General features: G+C 46.1%; 1 protein-coding gene across 1 annotated transcript in view; it reads left to right on the forward strand.

Annotated features, from left to right (window-relative positions):
• The first annotated feature begins 2,957 nt into the window (after positions 1–2,957).
• Positions 2,958–27,122, forward strand: part of MAF1 (MAF1 homolog, negative regulator of RNA polymerase III) — a 33,868-nt gene continuing 9,703 nt past the window's right edge. The window contains exons 1-6 of the mRNA XM_063450900.1: positions 2,958–3,042; positions 16,058–16,265; positions 20,838–20,945; positions 21,091–21,219; positions 21,804–21,969; positions 26,327–26,448. Of these exons, the coding sequence (XP_063306970.1) occupies positions 20,863–20,945; positions 21,091–21,219; positions 21,804–21,969; positions 26,327–26,448 (500 nt within the window). The 5' untranslated portion in view covers positions 2,958–3,042; positions 16,058–16,265; positions 20,838–20,862. The remainder of the gene's footprint in view (positions 3,043–16,057; positions 16,266–20,837; positions 20,946–21,090; positions 21,220–21,803; positions 21,970–26,326; positions 26,449–27,122) is intronic.

Here is a 27,122-nt window from a genome sequence, read left to right on the forward strand (position 1 = left end):
ATATAATAACTGGGTGTGATATGATATATAATAACTGGCAGTAATATGATATATCATAACTGGGTGTAATATGATATATAATAACTGGGTGTGATATGATATATAATAACTGTGTGTAATATGATATATAATAACTGTGTGTGATATGATATATAATAACTGGGTGTGATATGATATATAATAACTGTGTGTAATATGATATATAATAACTGTGTGTGATATGATATATAATAACTGGCTGTAATATGATATATAATAACTGTGTGTGATATGATGTATAATAACTGTGTGTGATATGATATATAATAACTGTGTGTAATATGATATATAATAACTGTGTGTGATATAATATATAATAACTGGGTGTGATATGATATATAATAACTGTGTGTGATATGATATATAATAACTGGGTGTGATATGATATATAATAACTGTGTGTAATATGATATATAATAACTGTGTGTAATATGATATATAATAACTGTGTGTGATATGATATATAATAACTGGCTGTAATATGATATATAATAACTGGGTGTGATATGATGTATAATAACTGTGTGTGATATGATATATAATAACTGTGTGTAATATGATATATAATAACTGTGTGTGATATAATATATAATAACTGTGTGTGATATGATATATAATAACTGTGTGTAATATGATATATAATAAATGTGTGTGATATAATATATAATAACTGGGTGTGATATGATATATAATAACTGTGTGTGATATGATATATAATAACTGGGTGTGATATGATATATAATAACTGGGTGTAATATGATATATAATAACTGGGTGTGATATGATATATAAAAACTGGGTGTAATATGATATATAATAACTGGGTGTGATATGATATATAATAACTGTGTGTAATATGATATATAATAACTGTGTGTAATATGATATATAATAACTGGGTGTGATATGATATATAATAACTGGGTGTAATATGATATATAATAACTGGGTGTGATATGATATATAATAACTGTGTGTAATATGATATATAATAACTGGGTGTGATATGATATATAATAACTGGGTGTAATATGATATATAATAACTGTGTGTGATATGATATATAATAACTGGGTGTAATATGATATATAATAACTGGGTGTGATATGATATATAATAACTGGGTGTAATATGATATATAATAACTGTGTGTAATATGATATATAATAACTGTGTGTGATATGATATATAATAACTGGGTGTAATATGATATATAATAACTGGGTGTAATATGATATATAATAACTGTGTGTGATATGATATATAATAACTGGGTGTGATATGATATATAATAACTGTGTGTGATATGATATATAATAACTGGGTGTAATATGATATATAATAACTGTGTGTGATATGATATATAATAACTGGGTGTAATATGATATATAATAACTGTGTGTGATATGATATATAATAACTGGGTGTAATATGATATATAATAACTGGGTGTAATATGATATATAATAACTGTGTGTGATATGATATATAATAACTGGGTGTAATATGATATATAATAACTGGGTGTAATATGATATATAATAACTGTGTGTGATATGATATATAATAACTGGGTGTAATATGATATATAATAACTGGGTGTGATATGATATATAATAACTGTGTGTGATATGATATATAATAACTGGGTGTGATATGATATATAATAACTGTGTGTAATATGATATATAATAACTGGGTGTGATATGATATATAATAACTGGGTGTAATATGATATATAATAACTGGGTGTAATATGATATATAATAACTGGGTGTGATATGATGTATAATAACTGGGTGTAATATGATATATAATAACTGGGTGTGATATGATGTATAATAACTGGGTGTAATATGATATATAATAACTGGGTGTGATATGATGTATAATAACTGGGTGTAATATGATATATAATAACTGGGTGTGATATAATATATAATAACTGGGTGTAATATGATATATAATAACTGGGTGTGATATAATATATAATAACTGGGTGTGATATGATATATAATAACTGTGTGTAATATGATATATAATAACTGGGTGTGATGTGATATATAATAACTGTGTGTAATATGATATATAATAACTGGGTGTGATGTGATATATAATAACTGGGTGTGATATGATATATAATAACTGGGTGTGATATGATATATAATAACTGGGTGTAATATGATATATAATAACTGGGTGTGATATGATATATAATAACTGTGTGTAATATGATATATAATAACTGGGTGTGATGTGATATATAATAACTGGGTGTGATATGATATATAATAACTGGGTGTGATATGATATATAATAACTGGGTGTAATATGATATATAATAACTGGGTGTGATATGATATATAAAAACTGGGTGTAATATGATATATAATAACTGTGTGTAATATGATATATAATAACTGTGTGTGATATGATATATAATAACTGGGTGTGATATGATATATAATAACTGTGTGTAATATGATATATAATAACTGTGTGTAATATGATATATAATAACTGTGTGTGATATGATATATAATAACTGGGTGTGATATGATATATAATAACTGTGTGTAATATGATATATAATAACTGTGTGTAATATGATATATAATAACTGTGTGTGATATGATATATAATAACTGTGTGTGATATGATATATAATAACTGGGTGTGATATGATATATAATAACTGGGTGTGATATGATATATAATAACTTGGGGTTAAGAAGTTGGGGCTGTCCACACTTGGCCCCCAGTACTGACAATAATAAACATCCTCCATTTTATTCTCCCTCTAGATACAGGCTCCGCCCTTAGCAACAAGCCCCGCCTCTAGTTCCAGCATCCCGCTACAGGCCACGCCCACTCTCCGTCACATTTCGCTGTGCGAGCGCTCAGCCAATCACCGGCCGGTTTGATCGTCACGTGTTCCGTGTTTACGTTATGACGGGATGACGTCGGTGGATAGCAGCGGGAAGTGACAGGAGACTCCGCTCGGTATGTTTATAACGGGAAGGGGCGGAAATGACGTCATTAGGGAGCGCGAAGGGACAGTCAGAGACCCCGGTATACCGCTCCCCCCCCCCACTGTACCCCTCAATACCGCTCCCCCCCCACTGTACCCCTCAATACCGCTCCCCCCCCACTGTACCCCTCTATACCGCCCTCCCCCCCACTGTACCCCTCAATACCGCTCCCCCCCCACTGTACCCCTCTATACCGCCCTCCCCCCCACTGTACCCCTCTATACCGCCCTCCCCCCCACTGTACCCCTCAATACCGCTCCCCCCCCACTGTACCCCTCAATACCGCTCCCCCCCACTGTACCCCTCAATACCGCTCCCCCCCACTGTACCCCTCAATACCGCTCCCCCCCCACTGTACCCCTCTATACCGCCCTCCCCCCCACTGTACCCCTCTATACCGCTCCCCCCCCACTGTACCCCTCTATACCGCTCCCCCCACTGTACCCCTCAATACCGCTCCCCCCCCACTGTACCCCTCAATACCGCTCCCCCCCCACTGTACCCCTCAATACCGCCCTCCCCCCCACTGTACCCCTCTATACCGCTCCCCCCACTGTACCCCTCAATACCGCTCCCCCCCCACTGTACCCCTCTATACCGCCCTCCCCCCCACTGTACCCCTCTATACCGCCCTCCCCCCCACTGTACCCCTCTATACCGCTCCCCCCCCACTGTACCCCTCAATACCGCTCCCCCCCCACTGTACCCCTCTATACCGCCCTCCCCCCCACTGTACCCCTCTATACCGCCCTCCCCCCCACTGTACCCCTCTATACCGCCCTCCCCCCCACTGTACCCCTCTATACCGCTCCCCCCCCACTGTACCCCTCTATACCGCTCCCCCCCCACTGTACCCCTCTATACCGCTCCCCCCCCACTGTACCCCTCTATACCGCTCCCCCCCCACTGTACCCCTCTATACCGCTCCCCCCCACTGTACCCCTCAATACCGCTCCCCCCACTGTACCCCTCTATACCGCTCCCTTCCACTGTACCCCTCAATACCGCTCCCCCCCACTGTACCCCTCAATACCGCTCCCCCCACTGTACCCCTCAATACCGCTCCCCCCCCACTGTACCCCTCAATACCGCTCCCCCCCACTGTACCCCTCAATACCGCTCCCCCCACTGTACCCCTCAATACCGCTCCCCCCACTGTACCCCTCAATACCGCTCCCCCCCCACTGTACCCCTCAATACCGCTCCCCCCCACTGTACCCCTCAATACCGCTCCCCCCCACTGTACCCCTCAATACCGCTCCCCCCCACTGTACCCCTCTATACCGCTCCCCCCACTGTACCCCTCAATACCGCTCCCCCCCCCCCACTGTACCCCTCAATACCGCTCCCCCCCCACTGTACCCCTCAATACTTCTCCCCCCCCACTGTACCCCTCAATACTTCTCCCCCCCCACTGTAACCCATTAATACCGCTCCCCCCCCCACTGTACCCCTCAATACCGCTCCCCCCCCACTGTACCCCTCAATACCGCTCCCCCCCCACTGTACCCCTCAATACCGCTCCCCCCCCACTGTACCCCTCAATACCGCTCCCCCCCCACTGTACCCCTCAATACCGCTCCCCCCCACTGTACCCCTCAATACCGCTCCCCCCCACTGTACCCCTCAATACCGCTCCCCCCCCACTGTACCCCTCAATACCGCTCCCCCCCACTGTACCCCTCTATACCGCCCTCCCCCCCCACTGTACCCCTCTATACCGCTCCCCCCCTCTATACTGCTCCCCCCCACTGTACCCCTCTATACCGCTCCCCCCCTCTATACCGCTCCCCCCCACTGTACCCCTCTATACCGCTCCCCCCCTCTATACCGCTCCCCCCACTGTACCCCTCAATACCCCTCCGGTACCCCGCTATACTTCCCCCCACGGTACCCCTCTATTCTACCCCAGTGTGTCTGTACTGTTTTATTAATATACTTTATAAATCACCAACACATTCTGCAGCGCAGTACATGGGTACATTTCTTACAACAAATCCTATAAAAAAAACAAAAAGGTTGACAAACAAATACAGCAGGACTTGTGGACCCTAATACCAGGGGAATTTACAGTCTAGGTGGATGGGGAGGTGGGGACTGCGTGGGTGAGAATTATGCTAATACAGAGTGAGATGAGGGCAAATATTGGGTAAATGAAATGCGTTGGTTAATGAGTTGATAGGGAGGAGGGGACTGCGAGGGTGAGAATTATGCTAATACAGAGTGAGATGAGGGCAAATATTGGGTAAATGGAATGCGTTGGTTACTGAATATATAGGGAGGTGGGGACTGCGAGGGTGAGAATTATGCTAATACAGAGTGAGATGAGGGCAAATATTGGGTAAATGGAATGCGTTGGTTACCGAGTATATAGGGAGGAGGGGACTGCGAGGGTGAGAATTATGCTAATACAGAGTGAGATGAGGGCAAATATTGGGTAAATGGAATGCGTTGGTTACTGAGTTGATAGGGAGGTGGGGACTGCGAGGGTGAGAATTATGCTAATACAGAGTGAGATGAGGGCAAATATTGGGTAAATGGAATGTGTTGGTTACTGAGTTGATAGGGAGGTGGGGACTGCGAGGGTGAGAATTATGCTAATACAGAGTGAGATGAGGGCAAATATTGGGTAAATGGAATGCGTTGGGTAGTGAGTTGATAGGGAGGTGGGGGCTGCGAGGGTGAGAATTATGCTAATACAGAGTGAGATGAGGGCAAATATTGGGTAAATGGAATGCGTTGGGTAGTGAGTTGATAGGGAGGTGGGGACTGCGAGGGTGAGAATTATGCTAATACAGAGTGAGATGAGGGCAAATATTGGGTAAATGGAATGTGTTGGTTACTGAGTTGATAGGGAGGTGGGGACTGCGAGGGTGAGAATTATGCTAATACAGAGTGAGATGAGGGCAAATATTGGGTAAATGGAATGTGTTGGTTACTGAGTTGATAGGGAGGTGGGGACTGCGAGGGTGAGAATTATGCTAATACAGAGTGAGATGAGGGCAAATATTGGGTAAATGGAATGTGTTGGTTACTGAGTTGATAGGGAGGTGGGGACTGCGAGGGTGAGAATTATGCTAATACAGAGTGAGATGAGGGCAAATATTGGGTAAATGGAATGCGTTGGGTAGTGAGTTGATAGGGAGGTGGGGGCTGCGAGGGTGAGAATTATGCTAATACAGAGTGAGATGAGGGCAAATATTGGGTAAATGGAATGCGTTGGGTAGTGAGTTGATAGGGAGGTGGGGACTGCGAGGGTGAGAATTATGCTAATACAGAGTGAGATGAGGGCAAATATTGGGTAAATGGAATGTGTTGGTTACTGAGTTGATAGGGAGGTGGGGACTGCGAGGGTGAGAATTATGCTAATACAGAGTGAGATGAGGGCAAATATTGGGTAAATGGAATGCGTTGGTTACTGAGTTGATAGGGAGGTGGGGACTGCGAGGGTGAGAATTATGCTAATACAGAGTGAGATGAGGGCAAATATTGGGTAAATGGAATGTGTTGGTTACTGAGTTGATAGGGAGGTGGGGACTGCGAGGGTGAGAATTATGCTAATACAGAGTGAGATGAGGGCAAATATTGGGTAAATGGAATGCGTTGGGTAGTGAGTTGATAGGGAGGTGGGGACTGCGAGGGTGAGAATTATGCTAATACAGAGTGAGATGAGGGCAAATATTGGGTAAATGGAATGCGTTGGTTACTGAGTTGATAGGGAGGTGGGGACTGCGAGGGTGAGAATTATGCTAATACAGAGTGAGATGAGGGCAAATATTGGGTAAATGGAATGCGTTGGGTAGTGAGTTGATAGGGAGGTGGGGACTGCGAGGGTGAGAATTATGCTAATACAGAGTGAGATGAGGGCAAATATTGGGTAAATGGAATGCGTTGGGTAGTGAGTTGATAGGGAGGTGGGGACTGCGAGGGTGAGAATTATGCTAATACAGAGTGAGATGAGGGCAAATATTGGGTAAATGGAATGCGTTGGTTACTGAGTTGATAGGGAGGTGGGGACTGCGAGGGTGAGAACTGTGCTAATACAGAGTGAGATGAGGGCAAATATTGGGTAAATGGAATGCGTTGGGTAGTGAGTTGAGTTGAAGACTTCCCTGTAGAAGGTATCTAATGAGCACTTAAAGGCGGACATAGGGAACGTCAGACAGCGCAGGGAAGTGTGTTCCAGTGGGTTGGTGCCTCACTAGAGTAGTCCTGCAGTCTGGTATGGGAAGATGTAATAATGGAAGTTACAAGGAGCAGGTCATCAGAAATGTACGAATTTTTGAAATATTGGGTTGGTGGTTGTGGCAGGATGAAGAATGCCAGATAAGCAGTCACTGACAGAGGGATAGTCAGATCTGATCACCCTCAATGTAAAGGTGATGTTTGAAGCTGTTGACAAGCTTACCAGGAGGAGTAGTATTATTTGAGAAGACAAGACATAGCTTTAAAGGACCACTCTAGGCACCCAGACCACTTCAGCTTAATGAGGTGGTCTGGGTGCCAGGTCCTTCTAGGGTTAACCCATTTTTTCATAAACATAGCAGTTTCAGAGAAACTGCTATGTTTATGAATGGGTTAAGCCTTCCCCCTATTTCCTCTAGTGGCTGTCTCACTGACAGCCGCTAGAGGCGCTTGCGTGATTCTCACTGTGATTTTCACAGTGAGAGCACGCCAGCGTCCATAGGAAAGCATTATGAATGCTTTCCTATGTGACCGGCTGAATGCGCGCGCAGCTCTTGCCACGCGTGCGCATTCAGCCGACGGGGAGGAGAAGAGGAGGATCGGAGGAGGAGAGCAGGAGGAGATCTCTCCGCCCAGCGCTGGAAAAAGGTAAGTTTTTACCCCTTTCCCCTTTCCAGAGCCGGGCGGGAGGGGGTCCCTGAGGGTGGGGGCACCCTCAGGGCACTCTAGTGCCAGGAAAACGAGTATGCTTTCCTGGCACTAGAGTGGTCCTTTAAGGTTCTCCAGGGGTATGGAAGACGAGACCATGCCAGAAAATGAAGCCGAATAGGACATGTTAGAGAGGTAAGAGGGGATCTTAATGAGGGCAGTGTAGCAGAGACCAAGATAGGTTGGAAGACAGAGACGGTATTAAATGTGAAGGTCAAGCGGCAGGTAGTGAGGTGTGAAAGACTAAGGATCAAACCTCATCCTCAGTGGGGGTGAACTTATACCTCTCACAATGTAATCTGATTTGATCAGAGCTCGGCCCCTTCTGTTTGTCTTTCAGTTTATTGTACAGCGCTGTGGGCTTTGTTGATTATTTTTAATAATAATAGTTATTGATAGCAGTTTGTTGGGCTTCGATTATATGTTCATGTATTATGTACCCTGCTACAGTGTAAGGCCTACTGCTGGGGCAATCAGTAAGCTGTTGTCCTGCTATAGTGTAAGGCCTACTGCTGGGGCAATCAGTAAGTTGCTGTCCTGCTACAGTGTAAGGCCTACTGCTGGGGCAATCAGTAAGCTGCTATAGTGTAAGGCCTACTGCTGGGGCAATCAGTAAGTTGCTGTCCTGCTATAGTGTAAGGCCGGCAGCTGGGGCAATCGGTAAGCTGCTGTCCTGCTACAGTGCAAGGCCTACTGCTGGGCAATCAGTAAGCTGCTGTCCTGCTATAGTGCAAGGCCTACTGCTGGGGCAATCAGTAAGCTGCTATAGTGTAAGGCCTACTGCTGGGGCAATCAGTAAGCTGCTGTCCTGCTACAGTGTAAGGCCGGCAGCTGGGGCAATCGGTAAGCTGCTGTCCTGCTACAGTGCAAGGCCTACTGCTGGGCAATCAGTAAGCTGCTGTCCTGCTATAGTGCAAGGCCTACTGCTGGGGCAATCAGTAAGCTGCTATAGTGTAAGGCCTACTGCTGGGGCAATCAGTAAGCTGCTGTCCTGCTACAGTGTAAGGCCGGCAGCTGGGGCAATCGGTAAGCTGCTGTCCTGCTACAGTGTAAGGCCTACTGCTGGGGCAATCAGTAAGCTGCTATAGTGTAAGGCCTACTGCTGGGGCAATCAGTAAGCTGCTATAGTGTAAGGCTGTCAGGATCGGGACAGGGATCCAACACGCAGAGTACAAACAGGTACAGGATACGTATACCGGACCTTAGAATGGCCGGACTAACGTACGGAGAGTATAGAGAATGGTCAGAGACAAGCCGAGGTCGAGGGAACGAGAGGACAGGTAAGCGAGGAACAAGCCGGGTCAAGGATAACAGAGGTAAACAGAGTAAGTCAAACAAGCCGGGTCGGAACCAAAGGAATAACAGAAAATACCAGAGCACTGTGTGACTAGACAGGCTAGAACCACGACAGGGCAATGAGCAAATGGGAGAAGCAAGTTTAAATACCCTGGCTCGGAGGGAGAGACACGCCTCCGACGAGATCTGATTAGTCTCTAAAGGATTGAGTGACAGGTCGTTCCGGACTGGCGTCATGACGTCGGTTTCCGGACGTCCTGCTACAAAAGGAAGTGACTCCCTCGCGGCCGGTGTTTACGTGACCGGGAGTACCGCGAGGAACAGAGGAACCAGCCCGTCCGGACGGATAGACGTCTAAGTCTCTGCCTCTCTCGGAGGTAGAGACCTCAGGTACCCTGACAAAGGCCTACTGCTGGGGCAATCAGTAAGCTGCTGTCGTGCTACAGTGTAAGGCCTACTGCTGGGCAATCAGTAAGCTGCTGTCCTGCTATAGTGCGAGGCCTACTGCTGGGGCAATCAGTAAGCTGCTATAGTGTAAGGCCTACTGCTGGGGTAATCAGTAAGCTGCTGTCCTGCTACAGTGTAAGGCCTACTGCTGGGGCAATCAGTAAGCTGCTGTCGTGCTACAGTGAAGGCCTACTGCTGGGGCAATCAGTAAGCTGCTGTCCTGCTACAGTGTAAGGCCTACTGCTGGGGCAATCAGTAAGTTGCTGTCCTGCTATAGTGTAAGGCCGGCAGCTGGGGCAATCGGTAAGCTGCTGTCCTGCTACAGTGTAAGGCCTACTGCTGGGGCAATCAGTAAGCTGCTGTCCTGCTACAGTGAAGGCCTACTGCTGGGGCAATCAGTAAGCTGCTGTCCTGCTACAGTGAAGGCCTACTGCTGGGGCAATCAGTAAGCTGCTATAGTGTAAGGCCTACTGCTGGGGCAATCAGTAAGCTGCTATAGTGTAAGGCCTACTGCTGGGGCAATCAGTAAGCTGCTATAGTGTAAGGCCTACTGCTGGGGCAATCAGTAAGCTGCTATAGTGTAAGGCCTACTGCTGGGGCAATCAGTAAGCTGCTGTTGTGCTACAGTGTAAGGCCTACTGCTGGGCAATCAGTAAGCTGCTGTCCTGCTATAGTGCGAGGCCTACTGCTGGGGCAATCAGTAAGCTGCTATAGTGTAAGGCCTACTGCTGGGGTAATCAGTAAGCTGCTGTCCTGCTACAGTGTAAGGCCTACTGCTGGGGCAATCAGTAAGCTGCTATAGTGTAAGGCCTACTGCTGGGGCAATCAGTAAGCTGCTGTCCTGCTACAGTGTAAGGCCTACTGCTGGGGCAATCAGTAAGCTGCTGTCCTGCTACAGTGTAAGGCCTACTGCTGGGGCAATCAGTAAGCTGCTGTCCTGCTATAGTGTAAGGCCTACTGCTGGGCAATCAGTAAGCTGCTATAGTGTAAGGCCTACTGCTGGGGTAATCAGTAAGCTGCTGTCCTGCTACAGTGTAAGGCCTACTGCTGGGGCAATCAGTAAGCTGCTGTCCTGCTACAGTGTAAGGCCTACTGCTGGGGCAATCAGTAAGCTGCTGTCCTGCTACAGTGTAAGGCCTACTGCTGGGGCAATCAGTAAGCTGCTGTCCTGCTACAGTGTAAGGCCTACTGCTGGGGCAATCAGTAAGTTGCTGTCCTGCTATAGTGTAAGGCCGGCAGCTGGGGCAATCGGTAAGCTGCTGTCCTGCTACAGTGTAAGGCCTACTGCTGGGGCAATCAGTAAGCTGCTGTCCTGCTACAGTGAAGGCCTACTGCTGGGGCAATCAGTAAGCTGCTGTCCTGCTACAGTGAAGGCCTACTGCTGGGGCAATCAGTAAGCTGCTGTCCTGCTACAGTGTAAGGCCTACTGCTGGGGCAATCAGTAAGCTGCTGTAGTGTAAGGCCTACTGCTGGGGCAATCAGTAAGCTGCTGTAGTGTAAGGCCTACTGCTGGGGCAATCAGTAAGCTGCTGTAGTGTAAGGCCTACTGCTGGGGCAATCAGTAAGCTGCTGTCGTGCTACAGTGTAAGGCCTACTGCTGGGCAATCAGTAAGCTGCTGTCCTGCTATAGTGCAAGGCCTACTGCTGGGGCAATCAGTAAGCTGCTGTCGTGCTACAGTGTAAGGCCTACTGCTGGGCAATCAGTAAGCTGCTGTCCTGCTATAGTGCAAGGCCTACTGCTGGGGCAATCAGTAAGCTGCTATAGTGTAAGGCCTACTGCTGGGGTAATCAGTAAGCTGCTGTCCTGCTACAGTGTAAGGCCTACTGCTGGGGCAATCAGTAAGCTGCTGTCCTGCTACAGTGTAAGGCCTACTGCTGGGGCAATCAGTAAGCTGCTGTCCTGCTACAGTGTAAGGCCTACTGCTGGGGCAATCAGTAAGCTGCTATAGTGTAAGGCCTACTGCTGGGGTAATCAGTAAGCTGCTGTCCTGCTACAGTGTAAGGCCTACTGCTGGGGCAATCAGTAAGCTGCTGTCCTGCTACAGTGTAAGGCCTACTGCTGGGGCAATCAGTAAGCTGCTGTCCTGCTACAGTGTAAGGCCTACTGCTGGGGCAATCAGTAAGCTGCTGTCCTGCTACAGTGTAAGGCCTACTGCTGGGGCAATCAGTAAGTTGCTGTCCTGCTACAGTGTAAGGCCGGCAGCTGGGGCAATCAGTAAGCTGCTGTCCTGCTACAGTGAAGGCCTACTGCTGGGGCAATCAGTAAGCTGCTGTCCTGCTACAGTGTAAGGCCTACTGCTGGGGCAATCAGTAAGCTGCTGTCCTGCTACAGTGAAGGCCTACTGCTGGGGCAATCAGTAAGCTGCTGTCCTGCTACAGTGAAGGCCTACTGCTGGGGCAATCAGTAAGCTGCTGTCCTGCTACAGTGTAAGGCCTACTGCTGGGGCAATCAGTAAGCTGCTGTAGTGTAAGGCCTACTGCTGGGGCAATCAGTAAGCTGCTGTAGTGTAAGGCCTACTGCTGGGGCAATCAGTAAGCTGCTGTCGTGCTACAGTGTAAGGCCTACTGCTGGGCAATCAGTAAGCTGCTGTCCTGCTATAGTGCAAGGCCTACTGCTGGGGCAATCAGTAAGCTGCTATAGTGTAAGGCCTACTGCTGGGGTAATCAGTAAGCTGCTGTCCTGCTACAGTGTAAGGCCTACTGCTGGGGCAATCAGTAAGCTGCTGTCCTGCTACAGTGTAAAGCCTACTGCTGGGGCAATCAGTAAGCTGCTGTCCTGCTACAGTGTAAGGCCGGCAGCTGGGGCAATCAGTAAGCTGCTGTCCTGCTATAGTGTAAGGCCTACTGCTGGGCAATCAGTAAGCTGCTATAGTGTAAGGCCTACTGCTGGGGTAATCAGTAAGCTGCTGTCCTGCTACAGTGTAAGGCCTACTGCTGGGGCAATCAGTAGTACACACACTATACACTAACATTTGCACACACAAACATTTACACACACACACACTATACACTGACCTACACACACACACACTATACACTGACACACACACACACACTATACACTGACACACACACACACACTATACACTGACCTACACACACACACACTATACACTGACCTACACACACACACCCACTATACACTGACCTACACACACACACACACACTATACACTGACATACACACACACACTATACACTGACATACACACACACACTATACACTGACATACACACACACACACTATACACTGACATATACACACACACACACACTATACACTGACATATACACACACACACACTATACACTGACATATACACACACACACACACTATACACTGACATATACACACACACACACACTATACACTGACATATACACACACACACTATACACTGACACACACACACACACACACACACACACTATACACTGACATACACACACACTATACACTGACATACACACACACTATACACTGACATACACACACACACACTATACACTGACATACACACACACACTATACACTGACATACACACACACACTATACACTGACATATACACACACACACACACACTATACACTGACATATACACACACACACACACACTATACACTGACATATACACACACACACACAGACTATACACTGACATATACACACACACACACACACTATACACTGACATATACACACACACACACACACACACTATACACTGACATATACACACACACACTATACACTGACATATACACACACACACACTATACACTGACATATACACACACACACACACACACTATACACTGACATACACACTGACATACACACACACACTATACACTGACATACACACACACACTATACACTGACATACACACACACACTATACACTGACATACACACACACTATACACTGACATACACACACACTATACACTGACATACACACACACTATACACTGACATACACACACACACTATACACTGACATACACACACACACTATACACTGACATACACACACACACACTATACACTGACATACACACACACACACACACTATACACTGACATACACACACACACACACACACACACTATACACTGACATACACACACACTATACACTGACATACACACACACACTATACACTGACATACACACACACACTATACACTGACATACACACACACACACACACACACACACACTATACACTGACATACACACACACACTATACACTGACATACACACACACACACTATACACTGACATACACACACACACACACACTATACACTGACATACACACACACACACACTATACACTGACATACACACACACACACACACACTGACATACACACACACACTATACACTGACATACACACACACACTATACACTGACATACACACACACTATACACTGACATACACACACACACACACACACTGACATACACACACACACACACACACACACTATACACTGACATACACACACACACACACACACTATACACTGACATACACACACACTATACACTGACATACACACACACACACACACACTATACACTGACATACACACACACACTATACACTGACATTTACACTCTGCAGTCACTACACACACTACATCCTTACACAAACACACTGTGCATTCACTATACCCACACACTGTATTCACTAAACACTACATCCACTACACACGCTGCATTCACTATAAACACACACTACATCCACTACACACACACACACACACACTCTGCATCTAATATACACCTCATACATTACACAAATGTACACACTGCATCCGTTAAACACACACCGCATCCACTATACACACACCAGAATCAGCACACACACTGCATCCCTGTGGGCGGACTCGGGTGCAGGCACCGGGGGGCCCAGACCTTGAGCTGTGTCAGGGGCCCCAAAATTTCTGATGGCAGCCCTGTAACATAATATGGGGATACATTTCAGGGATACCCTTATGTTAATGAAGTGGTGTTGGTGTATAGATAATGCCCCTAACAGTCTCACTGCTCCGTTCTCTCTCATTTAGGAGTGTCACTCACAGTCTTCCTATTCCACCCAGAAACAAGTCTGTATTTTAACCTTTATTGCAATCTCTTTAATTTAGAATGTTGTATTTCCTACCTGCAGCAGCCTCCTGAGCAGGAGATAAGACATCTAAAGTAAACATAGTGTGCTGTACGATCTGGTTGAAAATGAAGTCATGGAGTCTGTGTGAGTCTCAGCCGGGGGAGGTGTGGCTAGGGCTGCATAAGTGATTTAACTCTTAAATGTCAGAGAATTGAGCAGCGAGACTGCAGAGGCATAATCTATACAACAAGACTGCTTAAGTGACCAGCTGCCTGAGAACAGAGGCGGGCAGTCGACTCACGGAAGGCTGAGGCAGGCAGGCGACTGACAGAGGGAGGGGGGCAGCCGGCTGGCTAATGGAGAGCTCAGGGAGGGGGCCGGGCAGCTCATGGATTGCTAAGGGGAGGGATACGGGCGACGCAGAGTGATGGAGTTGTAATGTCCTTATGCCGGGAGCCGGGTTATGATGTCACTCCTGCCCCCGGCTCACTAAACAGTGTGCGAGAGGGAGCAGAGCAGGGAGATGACAGCAGCCCCACTGGACCCTAAGGAAAGCTTATCCACTCCAGCTCTCCAAAGGCTGGGTGGATTTAAATAAAATTTAAAAAAAAGTAATTCTTTGAGTCAGTATGTCTGGGAGTGAGTGTGTTTCCTCCAATCACATGGGAAAGGTGCTTTTACCCACTTTTTTTCCCACGCCGTGCTGGTGATGCCGCAGCTGGCCCCACCCACCTCCATGGCTGAGAACATTGATCTCAGCCAATCCAATGCTTCCCCATAGGAAAGCAATGGGAGACTATTGCACATGTGTGGCAAAACACCACTGTGCCAATTTAACTTCTCATAGAGATGCATTGAATCAATGCATTATTATAAGGAACATTAACGTAGGTGCTGCACATTGTGAAGCACTGACCCAGGAAGCACCTCCAGAGGCCGTCGCTAGAGTTGTCACCAGGCAGCAATGTAAATGCTGCCTTTTGTCTCACATTGAAAAGCATTCAGGGACAGGATAAGACTTCATTAAGCTGTATGCCGTACGTCAAGCTGCAGTGCTTCTGGTGACTATAGTGTCCCTTTAAGAATTGATTTCTCTAGCTGCTGGCTCCTAGTTTCCAAGCACGTTTGTCGAGCCCTGCTTTAAATTCTGAATGCCGAGATAGATCTATTTTTGAAGACTTGAAAGAGATGTTTTGATGTGTTCCCTTCCTTTCGTTGCAGAACCTGTCTGTATTCCTGAGCTTGAAAGCCGCGTGTTCACCTTAGGGGCTCCGTTGGTCAGGGCAGGCATGTCGTGGCCCCAGGTTTTGCTCTATCACTCACCAAGCCCGTGTGGAAGCATATCGAAAAGAAGCCACGTTCAAAGCAGAAGCTGGAGATATTAAGACGTAGGGAAGGTATATACAGATTGCTGGCAGACACCAGGCAGGTGAGTTCATCAGAGTTCTGTCACCTGTTAGCAAGGCTGGACAGTGTACGAAACCAGAGCTGGCAGTGAACCGGTACAATCGCTGGCATTTTGATTAATATAAAGCAGGCAGTGGGCATCCATGCTATGGGAGCAGGAAGTGTCTCCGCAATAGAGGGTTACCATTTGTGTACACACAGTGATTGTAATATGGCGGCCATTTTAGCCTCGCTGAGCTTTACCTGAATGTGTTGGGAGCCATGCTGTGTTATCTTTAACGGAGGCATTTCCATTGTTGAAATTCTTTAATACATTTACTTGGGACTATATTTCACCAATAATTAGACACTGAAATTCCCAATGCTTAGTATGAAACGTGTCCACTTCCATCCTTTCAGTGTACCATAACCACTACAGCCAGCAATAGAATAAAAATAAGGCACTCCAATAAAGCTCCCACATTTTGGTTCCTGTTCTTACCCCCTCAAAGATAAATATTGAATCCTTAGCCACTAACAAAGTGATTTCATGGTGATTTATTCAGCTGATACACAAGGTGCCTTTATCAGTTTAATAAATGAATAAACCACCATTCCAACACTTGTCCCTGTTTTGAGGATTCAGTCACTTTTTAGCGTAGGGGTTATGGTGTCGGTGGTTATGGTGTCAGGAGTGCCCTGTTTCTTTCCCAGAGCAATTTGTCAAACCGTATTCAGAACACTCAGCCATTCTTCTATCGATGGGACTAACCGGAATCCCCCTCAAAGACAATGTGGAAATCCGTGCGGGCGACGCAGGTAAGTTGCCCAACCTTTCTCAAACAGTTTGACACAAAGGCACTCCTGACACCATAACCACTACAGCAGGCTTGGAATGATGCCTTCTATTGGAGAATTAGTAGAGATCTAACCGCTCTACCAAGGGTTTCATGGAAGGATTTCTCTTTCGCTCTGCTTCAGAGCCTAAACATTGCAATATATATACAGTGCATTCAGAAAGGATTCAGACCCCTTCATTTTTTTCAATTTTTATATGTTGCGGCTTTATGCTACAATCGTTGTTTTTTTTTTTGTCACCATTGTAAATATATTAAACAGAAAAGACTGAACGATCACACTAATATAAATATTCAGTAACCCAGGACTTGGTTGAAGCACCTTTGGCAGCGATTACACCATCAAGTGTTGTTAGGTTTGATGTGACAAGCTTTGCACACCTGGATTTGGGTAGATTCCGTCATTCATCTCTGCAGGTTCTTTCAAGTCCTGTCAGGTTGGATAGGGGCCGTCAGTGGACAGCCATTTCCGGGTCCCTCCAGAGAGCATCTATAGGGTGCGATCCCTAATTCACTCTTGGAAGGGGAATCTTCGGCCCAGTCTGAGGTGCTGTGTGGTGTGGACCAGATGTATTTCGCTGTGTTCAGCCTTACCTGAACCGTGACCAGTCTCCTAGTCTCTGCAGCTGGAAGTCACCCCCAAAGCATGAGGCTGCCACCACCGTGCTTCGCCATTGGGATGCCATTGCGCATGTCATAAGCTGTGCCTGGTTTCCTCCAGACATAACGCTTTGAATAGAGGCCAAAATGTTCAATCTTCATTTTCATCAGACCAGAGAATCTCTGGGATACAATTTGAGTCCTTTAATTTTAATTTTTTTAATTTTATTCCAAGTGAGTCTGGTGGTGATGAAAGGCTTCGTCTGGTCATACTGCTGTAAAGGCCAGATCAGTGGAGTGTTGTAGTGATAGTTGTCCTCCACGTTTCTCCCATCTGCCACTCAATCTCTGGAGCTCAGCTAGAGTGACCATTAGGTTCTTACCACAGACCTTCTCCCACAATGGCTCAGTTTGGCCGGGGCGGCCAGCTCTAGGAAGAGTGTTTCCAAACTTCTTCCATTTAAGAATTATGGTGGCCACTGTGCTCTTGGGAACCTTTAATGCAAATGAAATTATTTATATAATCTAGAGAGAGCGAGATCCTGTCTCTGAGCTCGGTCGGCAGGTCCTTTGACTTCATGGTTTGGGGATTGCTGCGACCTTCATTTACAGCTGTGAGACCGTATATAGACAGATGTGCCTTTCCAAATCACATCCAATGACCGGCAACGTGTAGTAACATCTCAAAGATGATCCAGAGAGAGAGGATGTATCGGAGATAAATCTCACGAGTCCTAGCAAAGGGTCTGAATACTTATGTCAATGTGATTTTTCATTTTTTTATTTTTAATAAATGTTATATGTTTTCAAAAGTCTGGTTTATGCTTTCATTATGAGATATTGTGTGTAGATTGATGTGGAAAAATTAAGGGGTCTGAATGCTTTATTTAAGCAAATCCTACATAAATAGACATTAACAGTTGTTACAGGGTTTATTTGTCTGATATAGAGAGGTCATTCTTTTCAGATTCCAATTTCAGATTTCATGTTTTGAGAAGGTACGACCTGCTTTATCATAGTGCTATGATATAGTGAGAAAAGTGAGCTAAAAGTTACAGTAGGTGGAGGGAACCACAGTGAGCGTGCTGTTATAAGAGATGTGGGGGGCTGCAGTGAGCGTGCTGCTCAGGTAGTGTGTGTGTTATAGGAGGTGTGGGGGGCTGCAGTGAGCGTGCTGCTCAGGTAGTGTGTGTGTTATAGGAGGTGTGGGGGGCTGCAGTGAGCGTGTTGCTCAGGTAGTGTGTGTGTTATAGGAGGTGTGGGGGGCGGCAGTGAGCGTGCTGCTCAGGTAGTGTGTGTGTGTGTGTGTTATAGGAGGTGTGGGGGGCTGCAGTGAGTGTGCTGCTCAGGTAGTGTGGGTTATAGGAGGTGTGGGGAGCTGCAGTGAGTGTGCTGCTCTGGTAGTGTATGTTATAGGAGGTGTGGGGAGCAGCAGTGAGTGTGCTGCTCAGGTAGTGTGAGTTATAGGAGGTGTGGAGAGCTGCAGTGAGTGTGCTGCTCAGGTAGTGTGGGGAGCTGCAGTGAGCGTGCTGCTCAGGTAGTGTGGGATATAGGAGGTGTGGGGAGCTGCAGTGAGTGTGTTGCTCAGGTTGTGTGTGTTATAGGAGGTGTGGGGAGCTGCAGTGAGTGTGTTGCTCAGGTAGTGTGGGCTATAGGAGGTGTGGGGAGCTGCAGTGAGCGTGCTGCTCAGGTAGTGTGGGTTATAGGAGGTGTGGGGAGCTGCAGTGAGTGCTGCTCAGGTAGTGTGGGTTATAGGAGGTGTGGGGAGCTGCTCAGGTAGTGTGGGTTATAAGAGGTGTGGGGAGCTGCTCAGCTAGTGTGGGTTATAGGAGGTGTGGGGAGCTGCTCAGCTAGTGTGGGTTATAGGAGGTGTGGGGAGCTGCTCAGCTAGTGTGGGTTATAGGAGGTGTGGGGAGCTGCTCAGCTAGTGTGGGTTATAGGAGGTGTGGGGAGCTGCTCAGCTAGTGTGGGTTATAGGAGGTGTGGGGAGCTGCTCAGCTAGTGTGGGTTATAGGAGGTGTGGGGAGCTGCTCAGCTAGTGTGGGTTATAGGAGGTGTGGGGAGCTGCTCAGCTAGTGTGGGTTATAGGAGGTGTGGGGAGCTGCTCAGCTAGTGTGGGTTATAGGAGGTGTGGGGAGCTGCTCAGCTAGTGTGGGTTATAGGAGGTGTGGGGAGCTGCTCAGCTAGTGTGGGTTATAGGAGGTGTGGGGAGCTGCTCAGCTAGTGTGGGTTATAGGAGGTGTGGGGAGCTGCTCAGCTAGTGTGGGTTATAGGAGGTGTAGGGGATCTGCTCAGCTAGTGTGGGTTATAGGAGGTGTAGGGGATCTGCTCAGGTAGTGTGGGTTATAGGAGGTGTGGGGAGCTGCAGTGAGTATGCTGCTCAGGCAGTGTGGGTTAAAAGAGGTGTCGGGAGCTGCAGTGAGTGTGTGCTGCTCAGGTAGTGTGTGTTATAGGAGGTGTGGGGAGCTGCAATGAGCGTGTTGCTCAGGTAGTGTGGGTTATAGGAAGTGTGGGGGGCTGCAGTGAGCGTGCTGCTCAGGTAGTGTGGGTTATAGGAGGTGTGGGTAGCGGCAGTGAGTGTGCTGCTCAGGCAGTGTGGGTTATAAGAGGTGTCGGGAGCTGCAGTGAGCGTGCTGCTCAGGTAGTGTGGGTTATAGGAGATGTGGGGAGCTGCAGTGAGTGTGTTGCTCAGGTAGTGTGGGTTATAGGAGGTGTGGGAGCTGCAGTGAGTGTGCTGCTCAGGTAGTGTGGGTTATAGGAGGTGTGGGAGCTGCAGTGAGTGTGCTGCTCAGGTAGTGTGAGTTATAGGAGGTGTGGGGAGCTGCAGTGAGTGTGCTGCTCAGGTAGTGTGAGTTATAGGAGGTGTGGGGAGCTGCAGTGAGTGTGCTTCTCAGGTAGTGTGAGTTATAGGAGGTGTGGGGAGCTGCAGTGAGCGTGTTGCTCAGGTAGTGTGAGTTATAGGAGGTGTGGGGAGCTGCTCAGGTAGTGTGTGTGTGTTACCGGTGTGGGCAGCTGCAGTCTTATTGAAGGACAATGATGCAATGCAAGGTTACTGTGCTGGCTTGTGATAGTGCTAGAGGCCTAGTGGGACAGTGCTGAGTATCTTTACGGAGTTCCATCTGAGCAGAAAAACATTTATCCTGTCATTGTCTTTTCAGCTGCAGATTTTCCTAAAACAAAGAGATGAAACTTCTTGAGAATTCTCGTTTTGAAGCTGTAAATTCTCAGTTGTGTGTGGAAACTGGGGATGCTCACATCATCGGCAGGTTAGCAGACGTTTCTCTGCCGTGTGTGAGGCTGTGTGTCTTGGTGAATGCAGACACAATATAAAGGTCATTAGATGGATGTGTGTAAGAAGTATTGAAGGTAGCTGGTGGATCCAGGAAATGTACCTATTGATTGTCTTTCCAGGATAGAAAGTTACTCGTGTAAGATGGCGGGTGATGATAAGCACATGTTTAAGCAGTTTTGCCAGGAAGGCCAACCGCATGTCCTTGAAGCATTGTCACCTCCCCAGACCGGTGGGGTGAGTCCTGGCAGGTAAGTTCTTCATATATCTCCTAGAATAAGGTGAACCTAAAGTTTGGCTACACGCTGGCATGGAGGATGGTGTTTAGTGCCAAGTGCAACATCCAAATATTATGCTTATTGTATGGGATATCAAGTCAGGGCAGTGCACACACTCAGAAGACTGGCTTTGTTAATGGTCCCAACAGAAAATGAGGGTATGACCGTAATCTGCAGCTCTTGGTTGGCTTGGACTTCGAGTTGATTTGGTGAGTTCATTGATCGAAAGCATTGGTCCACCCCCTTAATATGCCCCGAGCCAGTTACTGTCCAGCTGCTCCCTCTAGCTTTTTATATGGATTAAAGGATTTTCTGAAGGTCTGACATTTTCAAATAAATAACTGACAGCAATCTGCTGACTCTTAAATGTAAAATGTTTAAAAACTAAATAAAACGAGCTGCCCTGAAACTAAGAAAACTAAACTCCAATCTGAACTGAATCTGAACATGGCAAACTGCGATGAACCCCAGGCCATTCCTGGGCAAGCCAGCACTACAGTCACGCCAGGTGTGTTTATTCTGATGGGGGCTGGGGTAACCTTTTCTTTCCTCCTTAGGCTTGGAAAGAGCCAGGGTGGCGATGAGGATGGGCCTCTGAGCGATAAGTGCAGCCGGAAAACGTTGTTTTACCTGATCGCTACCCTGAATGAATCCTTCCGGCCAGACTATGACTTCAGTACAGCTCGAAGCCATGAATTCAGCAGGGAACCCAGCCTTAACTGGGTAAGTGTGTGCAATCCCAGGGCTATATCATTCATGATGACTAGATTAATGATGATCCAAATTAACAGTTATCACAGGTTGTTTTGAAGTTATAGCAGGTGGTAAATGAAGAAATGCAAAGCTCAGTTAAAGGAATACAAACATGTGTTCCTGACCTTATAGTGTTAAAACAGTCCCAAAACAATATTCTCTAAAGTCCCACATTTTCATGCAGTGGTTTTGGTAGAGGCTTTGTTACTTGGCAGCATGTAAAAGAGAACAAGGAGGGCAATATTGCAATATGCCAGTACAGTGAGGTGCACACAGTTTAGAAGATCACAAATTGCAACTCACGTGTAGTGGAGCCTAATTGAGCTCCAGATAAAACGGCATACGGTGGTATAAATCCCCACTTATAGGATCTCTACTTGAAGTTGTCTCACAGTAGGATGGTAATATGATGCACCACATAAGAGGAAAAAGGACAATTGTGTTCTCTGTATTTTTTAAGTGTAAAGAAAAAGGTTGAAAACTTACTAACATTTTGGAGAGCAGACACAACTGCTCTGTGTATTAGGCGTAGATTCTTTAATGGGTGTCTGCCAATATCACCAAGGTAAAAAGACTAAAAAGTATGTGGCAAAAACTCTGGGACTTTATAAGGTGGACAGAAACATATACCTGGCACTCAGACACCAATTTCCAAATTTGGGAGGAAACTTACATAGTGTGTCAGTGAATAACACATACGTAGGCTGATTCGATAATAGAGAGGAACCTACTACTTCTTTAAAAATATGAATCATATTAAGTTAAACCAAGACTAGAATGAAAATAAAGGGGTGGACGGGTAATTGTGAAGTACCACGCTCGATGGCTAGTCATGTTGGGAAGAGTGGGAGGTCACTCGTACAGCGTAATGCAAGTACTGCGTCACATAATGCGGTAGGATATCGGAAGTGTGATGTAGTAGGAGATGGGCGGAGCACCAATGAGGTTTTAAATGGGCGCCGAGCTAAAGAGGGTCTGACTCAATGATTTTATTACTTGTAATTGTTTTTTGAAAAACAGTATTTGTTTGGCTACCTCAATTTTGAGTTGTTGCCACATACTTTCTACCTTTTTATTTGGCTCCAACCTGGCATCCTCTTTCTATCATCCATTCGGGAGAAAATCCCACCAGTGTAGAGGATCCCGTTATCTCTGATCCTTGCAGCTTCTCCCGAATTCCCAGCAGAATAATAACGAAGTAGTGATTATAGCTCCCAATTCCCCCAAACATGAGTAGAGACTTCATGAAGGGGTAAAACGATCTGATTTATTGATGGCCAAATTCAGCCCTTTTATGATGGTCTCCCAGCAAGAGAACTCCCACAGGGGACCTTGTGGAAAACTGTGACAAAATATACAGAACCAATCAGTTTACAGTACAATTATTAAACACACCCACAGGAAGAGTGTAACCCCTCCTCTCTATCCTGGAGATAATTAACTTAAGTGGTTGGATAGAACCTAATTATCTCCAGGTAGAGAAAAACATGTCCTTTTTACATTTTGACAAAACTGTATTAAAATCCATAACTTATATTTCGCCGAACGTAGTCTCCATGTTCCACATACCCCCTTGGATCTGAGCGCACAATATAGACGAATAGCGCTCAGATCCCACAAACACAGTTCTCAATATCGTCGAGTAAAGTTTTTAGTTCACCGGTTGTTTGGGAAATTGAATCCGAAAAGAGTTCCATAACTGCAGCTACCTGGGGTTGGTCTATCTCGTATAGTAGGAAAGTCCTGAACGGTAAAGTGTTCGGGAGTTATTAACCGAATGGACGGGAACTTGGTACGCGTCAGCGGTGTGCAGCTGAATAAGTGTCCGAAAACAGATTTTAAAATGGCAACCGCCACGTGTTCGGCAAACGAACGCGGACCACCAAGCCTTTCATCAATTACCTTGCGGTTAACAGCAAGGTTTGGGTGGTAAAGGAGCTGCACACTACCTCGGTGGGAGCTCGGGTGGTTCGGGAGTTTGTTCGGTTCTTTTACAACTACACGAAATAGCCATACACATGAATATTTAGACGAAATGCTGTTTCTCTGAGTCTGTCCAAACAGGGATTTTGTTACATTGGTAATATTGGCAGACACCTATTGAAGAATCCATGGTGGAGGATATACCACCTACACCCAATACACAGAGCAGTTGTGTCTGCTCTCCAAAATATGAGTAAGTTATCAACCTTTTTCTTTACACTTCTGTTACAAAATGCCTTTTGTAACTGTCTCTTTAAGTGACAAATTGCCCTATTTCCCTGTATTATGGAGAAGCCATATTGCCAGCCTCCTTCCTCATGACTGGCCCTGGTGTGTATGGACCTTTAACCCCTTAAGGACACACGACGTGTGTGACACGTCATGATTCCCTTTTATTCCAGAAGTTTGGTCCTTAAGGGGTTAAAAAACGTCTGTGAGCATATTGGGGCTTATGGACTTTTATGGTACTGGTGCCCCATTTTTGGGACATAGGGATAATTGGGACAATGCCCATTTAAGTCTGTGTCCCCAGACTTTGTTAAAATCCTTTGTTCATGGCTATTTTCCCCTTGGTTCAGTAAATGGGGCTTACTGATCCAAGTACCACACAGGCGGACCACCCCAAGTGGAAGCGTGCGGCTATTTACCTCCCAGGCTTGGAGCCTGCTGTTGGTAAATTGCCGACCGCTGGCTCGTTTGTATGAACGGCGGCCATCTTTGTTCATTCGCACGCGGTCAGCAGTGTGTGTGTTTCCAAATCCATGGAACTGAAATCGGCTTCACATTTCAACGAACACCGCTGACCCTTACCGTCTCCTACACTCAGTTTTCAGCTACAGAGACTAAGTCCCGTTCGGCAGTTTGAACTCACTGCTATACTAAGCTAAATGCACGAACGGCCCCGTTCATGCATTCGAATTGGACTTAGTCATTTTTCTGCCTGAAATAGACCGACCACACAGCCCACATCTATGGAACTGTTTTGGGCAGGAAAATGTGCTTGCGGTCGGTCATAAAGGACTTCCGTCTATCTTTTGAACTACTGGAGGGATTTGTATGATTTTTGAGAGTTTTTATGTTTAAAGTATGCTGATTAATAATATGTAGCTTTTACGGAGATTGGATGTGTAGTTTTAAAGTTACAGTGTATGTATAAAAAGTGTATTTTTCACAGGCAGAGGGGAGGATTTTGTGGGAATGAATGGGAGTGTTTTACTGTAATGTACATATTGGTTGTTCTACAAAACCCTGTGGGCGATACTGTATGTGTAAAACCTGCATAAAAGAAGGCCCTTTGTGGCTGATTAAAAGAGAACTACTTGACCCTCTAACTCGCAGCCTCGACTCGTGTTTGTAGGGGACAGCTATAATCACTACAGGGATTGCTATGCTCTGCATACTCCCTTGGCTACTAAGCTCTTGTTCCTGATCCTGCTTCGCTCTACAGAAGGAAGAGGATCACCTAATGGAACCTGGAGCCTGGTCATAGGTCCAGGGTGGATATCAGACGGTGAGAACCCAGCCCAGCAGCGGCGGTTCGTGGAGTCTGCAGAGCTGATGGTCCCTTGGTGAGCGCTAGGAGCATCCTTTCTACGGTCCAACTTTTAGCAAGCTTGGAGGCAACCGTAACAACTTCTAAAATACAGAGAACACAATTGTCCTTTTTCCTCTTATGTGGTGCATCATATTACCATCCTACTGTGAAACAACTTCAAGTAGAGATCCTATAAGTGGGGATTTATATCTGGAGCTCAATTAGGCTCCACTACACGTGAGTTGCCATTTGGGATCTTCTATACTGTGTGCACCTCACTGTACTGGCATATGGCAATATTGCCCTCCTTCTTGTTCTCTTTTACATGCTGCCAAGTAACAAAGCCTCTACCAAAACCACTGCATGAAAATTTGTTTTGGGACTGTTTTAACACTATAAGGTCAGGAACACATGTTTATATTCTCTCTCCGCGTTCTCTCTCCACGTTCTCTCTTCCTAATTTCTCTCTCTCTCTCTCTCTCTCTCTGCGGTCTCTCTTCCTAATTCTCCTCTCTCTCTCTCTGCGGTCTCTCTTCCGAATGCTCCTCTCTCTCTGCGTTCTCTCTTCCTAATGCTCCCCTCTCTCTCTGCGGTCTCTCTTCCTAATGCTCCTCTCTCTCTCTGCGTTCTCTCTTCCTAATGCTCCTCTCTCTCTCTGCGTTCTCTCTTCCTAATGCTCCTCTCTCTCTCTGCGTTCTCTCTTCCTAATGCTCCTCTCTCTCTCTGCGGTCTCTCTTCCTAATGCTCCTCTCTCTCTCTGCGGTCTCTCTTCCTAATGCTCCCCTCTCTCCCTGTGTTCTCTATTTCCAGGTGGCTAACGCAGTGAATAGCAGCTTAGTCTCTGCTCTCGGTGAACACTTTACCTCCTTAAAGTCCAGTCTCTGGGATGCTGTGGATGAAGAGATTAACCTTTTAGAGTGTGACATTTACAGGTGATGTGTAGTTTGTCTTTATATCCTGGAGAGGGAGCACATTGAGATCTAAATGGTTTCATGAGATATCCGCTTATTTGGTTTCTGGATAGGTCACCCGACGGAATGCTCACATTGGCCAAGCTGTGACTAGTGACTGCACGTTTACGCTTTCTATCCTGATAGTCACTCACATATTGTGTTCATACAGTTCAGCTCTGTAGAGATCGTGTAAAAACCGCAATGAGACCTTTTGTAGGAATGATTTTTACACTAGCTGCGGAGTGCATCTACATTGTGCTGATTACATTATCCATCAAGGAGCGCTGTATCGTTACTCTACCTATTTAGGCTTCAAACAAGCATCAAACTCAAAGGCTAACACACGCCAAATAAACAAGGCTCAAATTACTTGTATAATTCTCATGCAAACAATATGGAATCCTGGGTACATACTTATAATTCACTTAAAAGTTTTTTTTTAATTTAACTTACTAACTATATCAGTGGTAATGCCACTATCTGAAATTTTCGCTCCCTCAGCCTCTCTGCAATTTCCAGGCAGAGTAAGGTATGGCTGCACACTCCGCTCGCTTCTACCCACTTCAATCCATGTCTCTCTCCCCCCTCTTCCATCCATGTCTCTCTCCCCCCTCTTCCATCCATGTCTCTCTCCCCCCTCTTCCATCCATGTC

Source organism: Pelobates fuscus, chromosome 4 (genome assembly GCF_036172605.1).
Source record: "Pelobates fuscus isolate aPelFus1 chromosome 4, aPelFus1.pri, whole genome shotgun sequence".
Taxonomy (NCBI): Eukaryota; Metazoa; Chordata; class Amphibia; order Anura; family Pelobatidae; genus Pelobates; species Pelobates fuscus.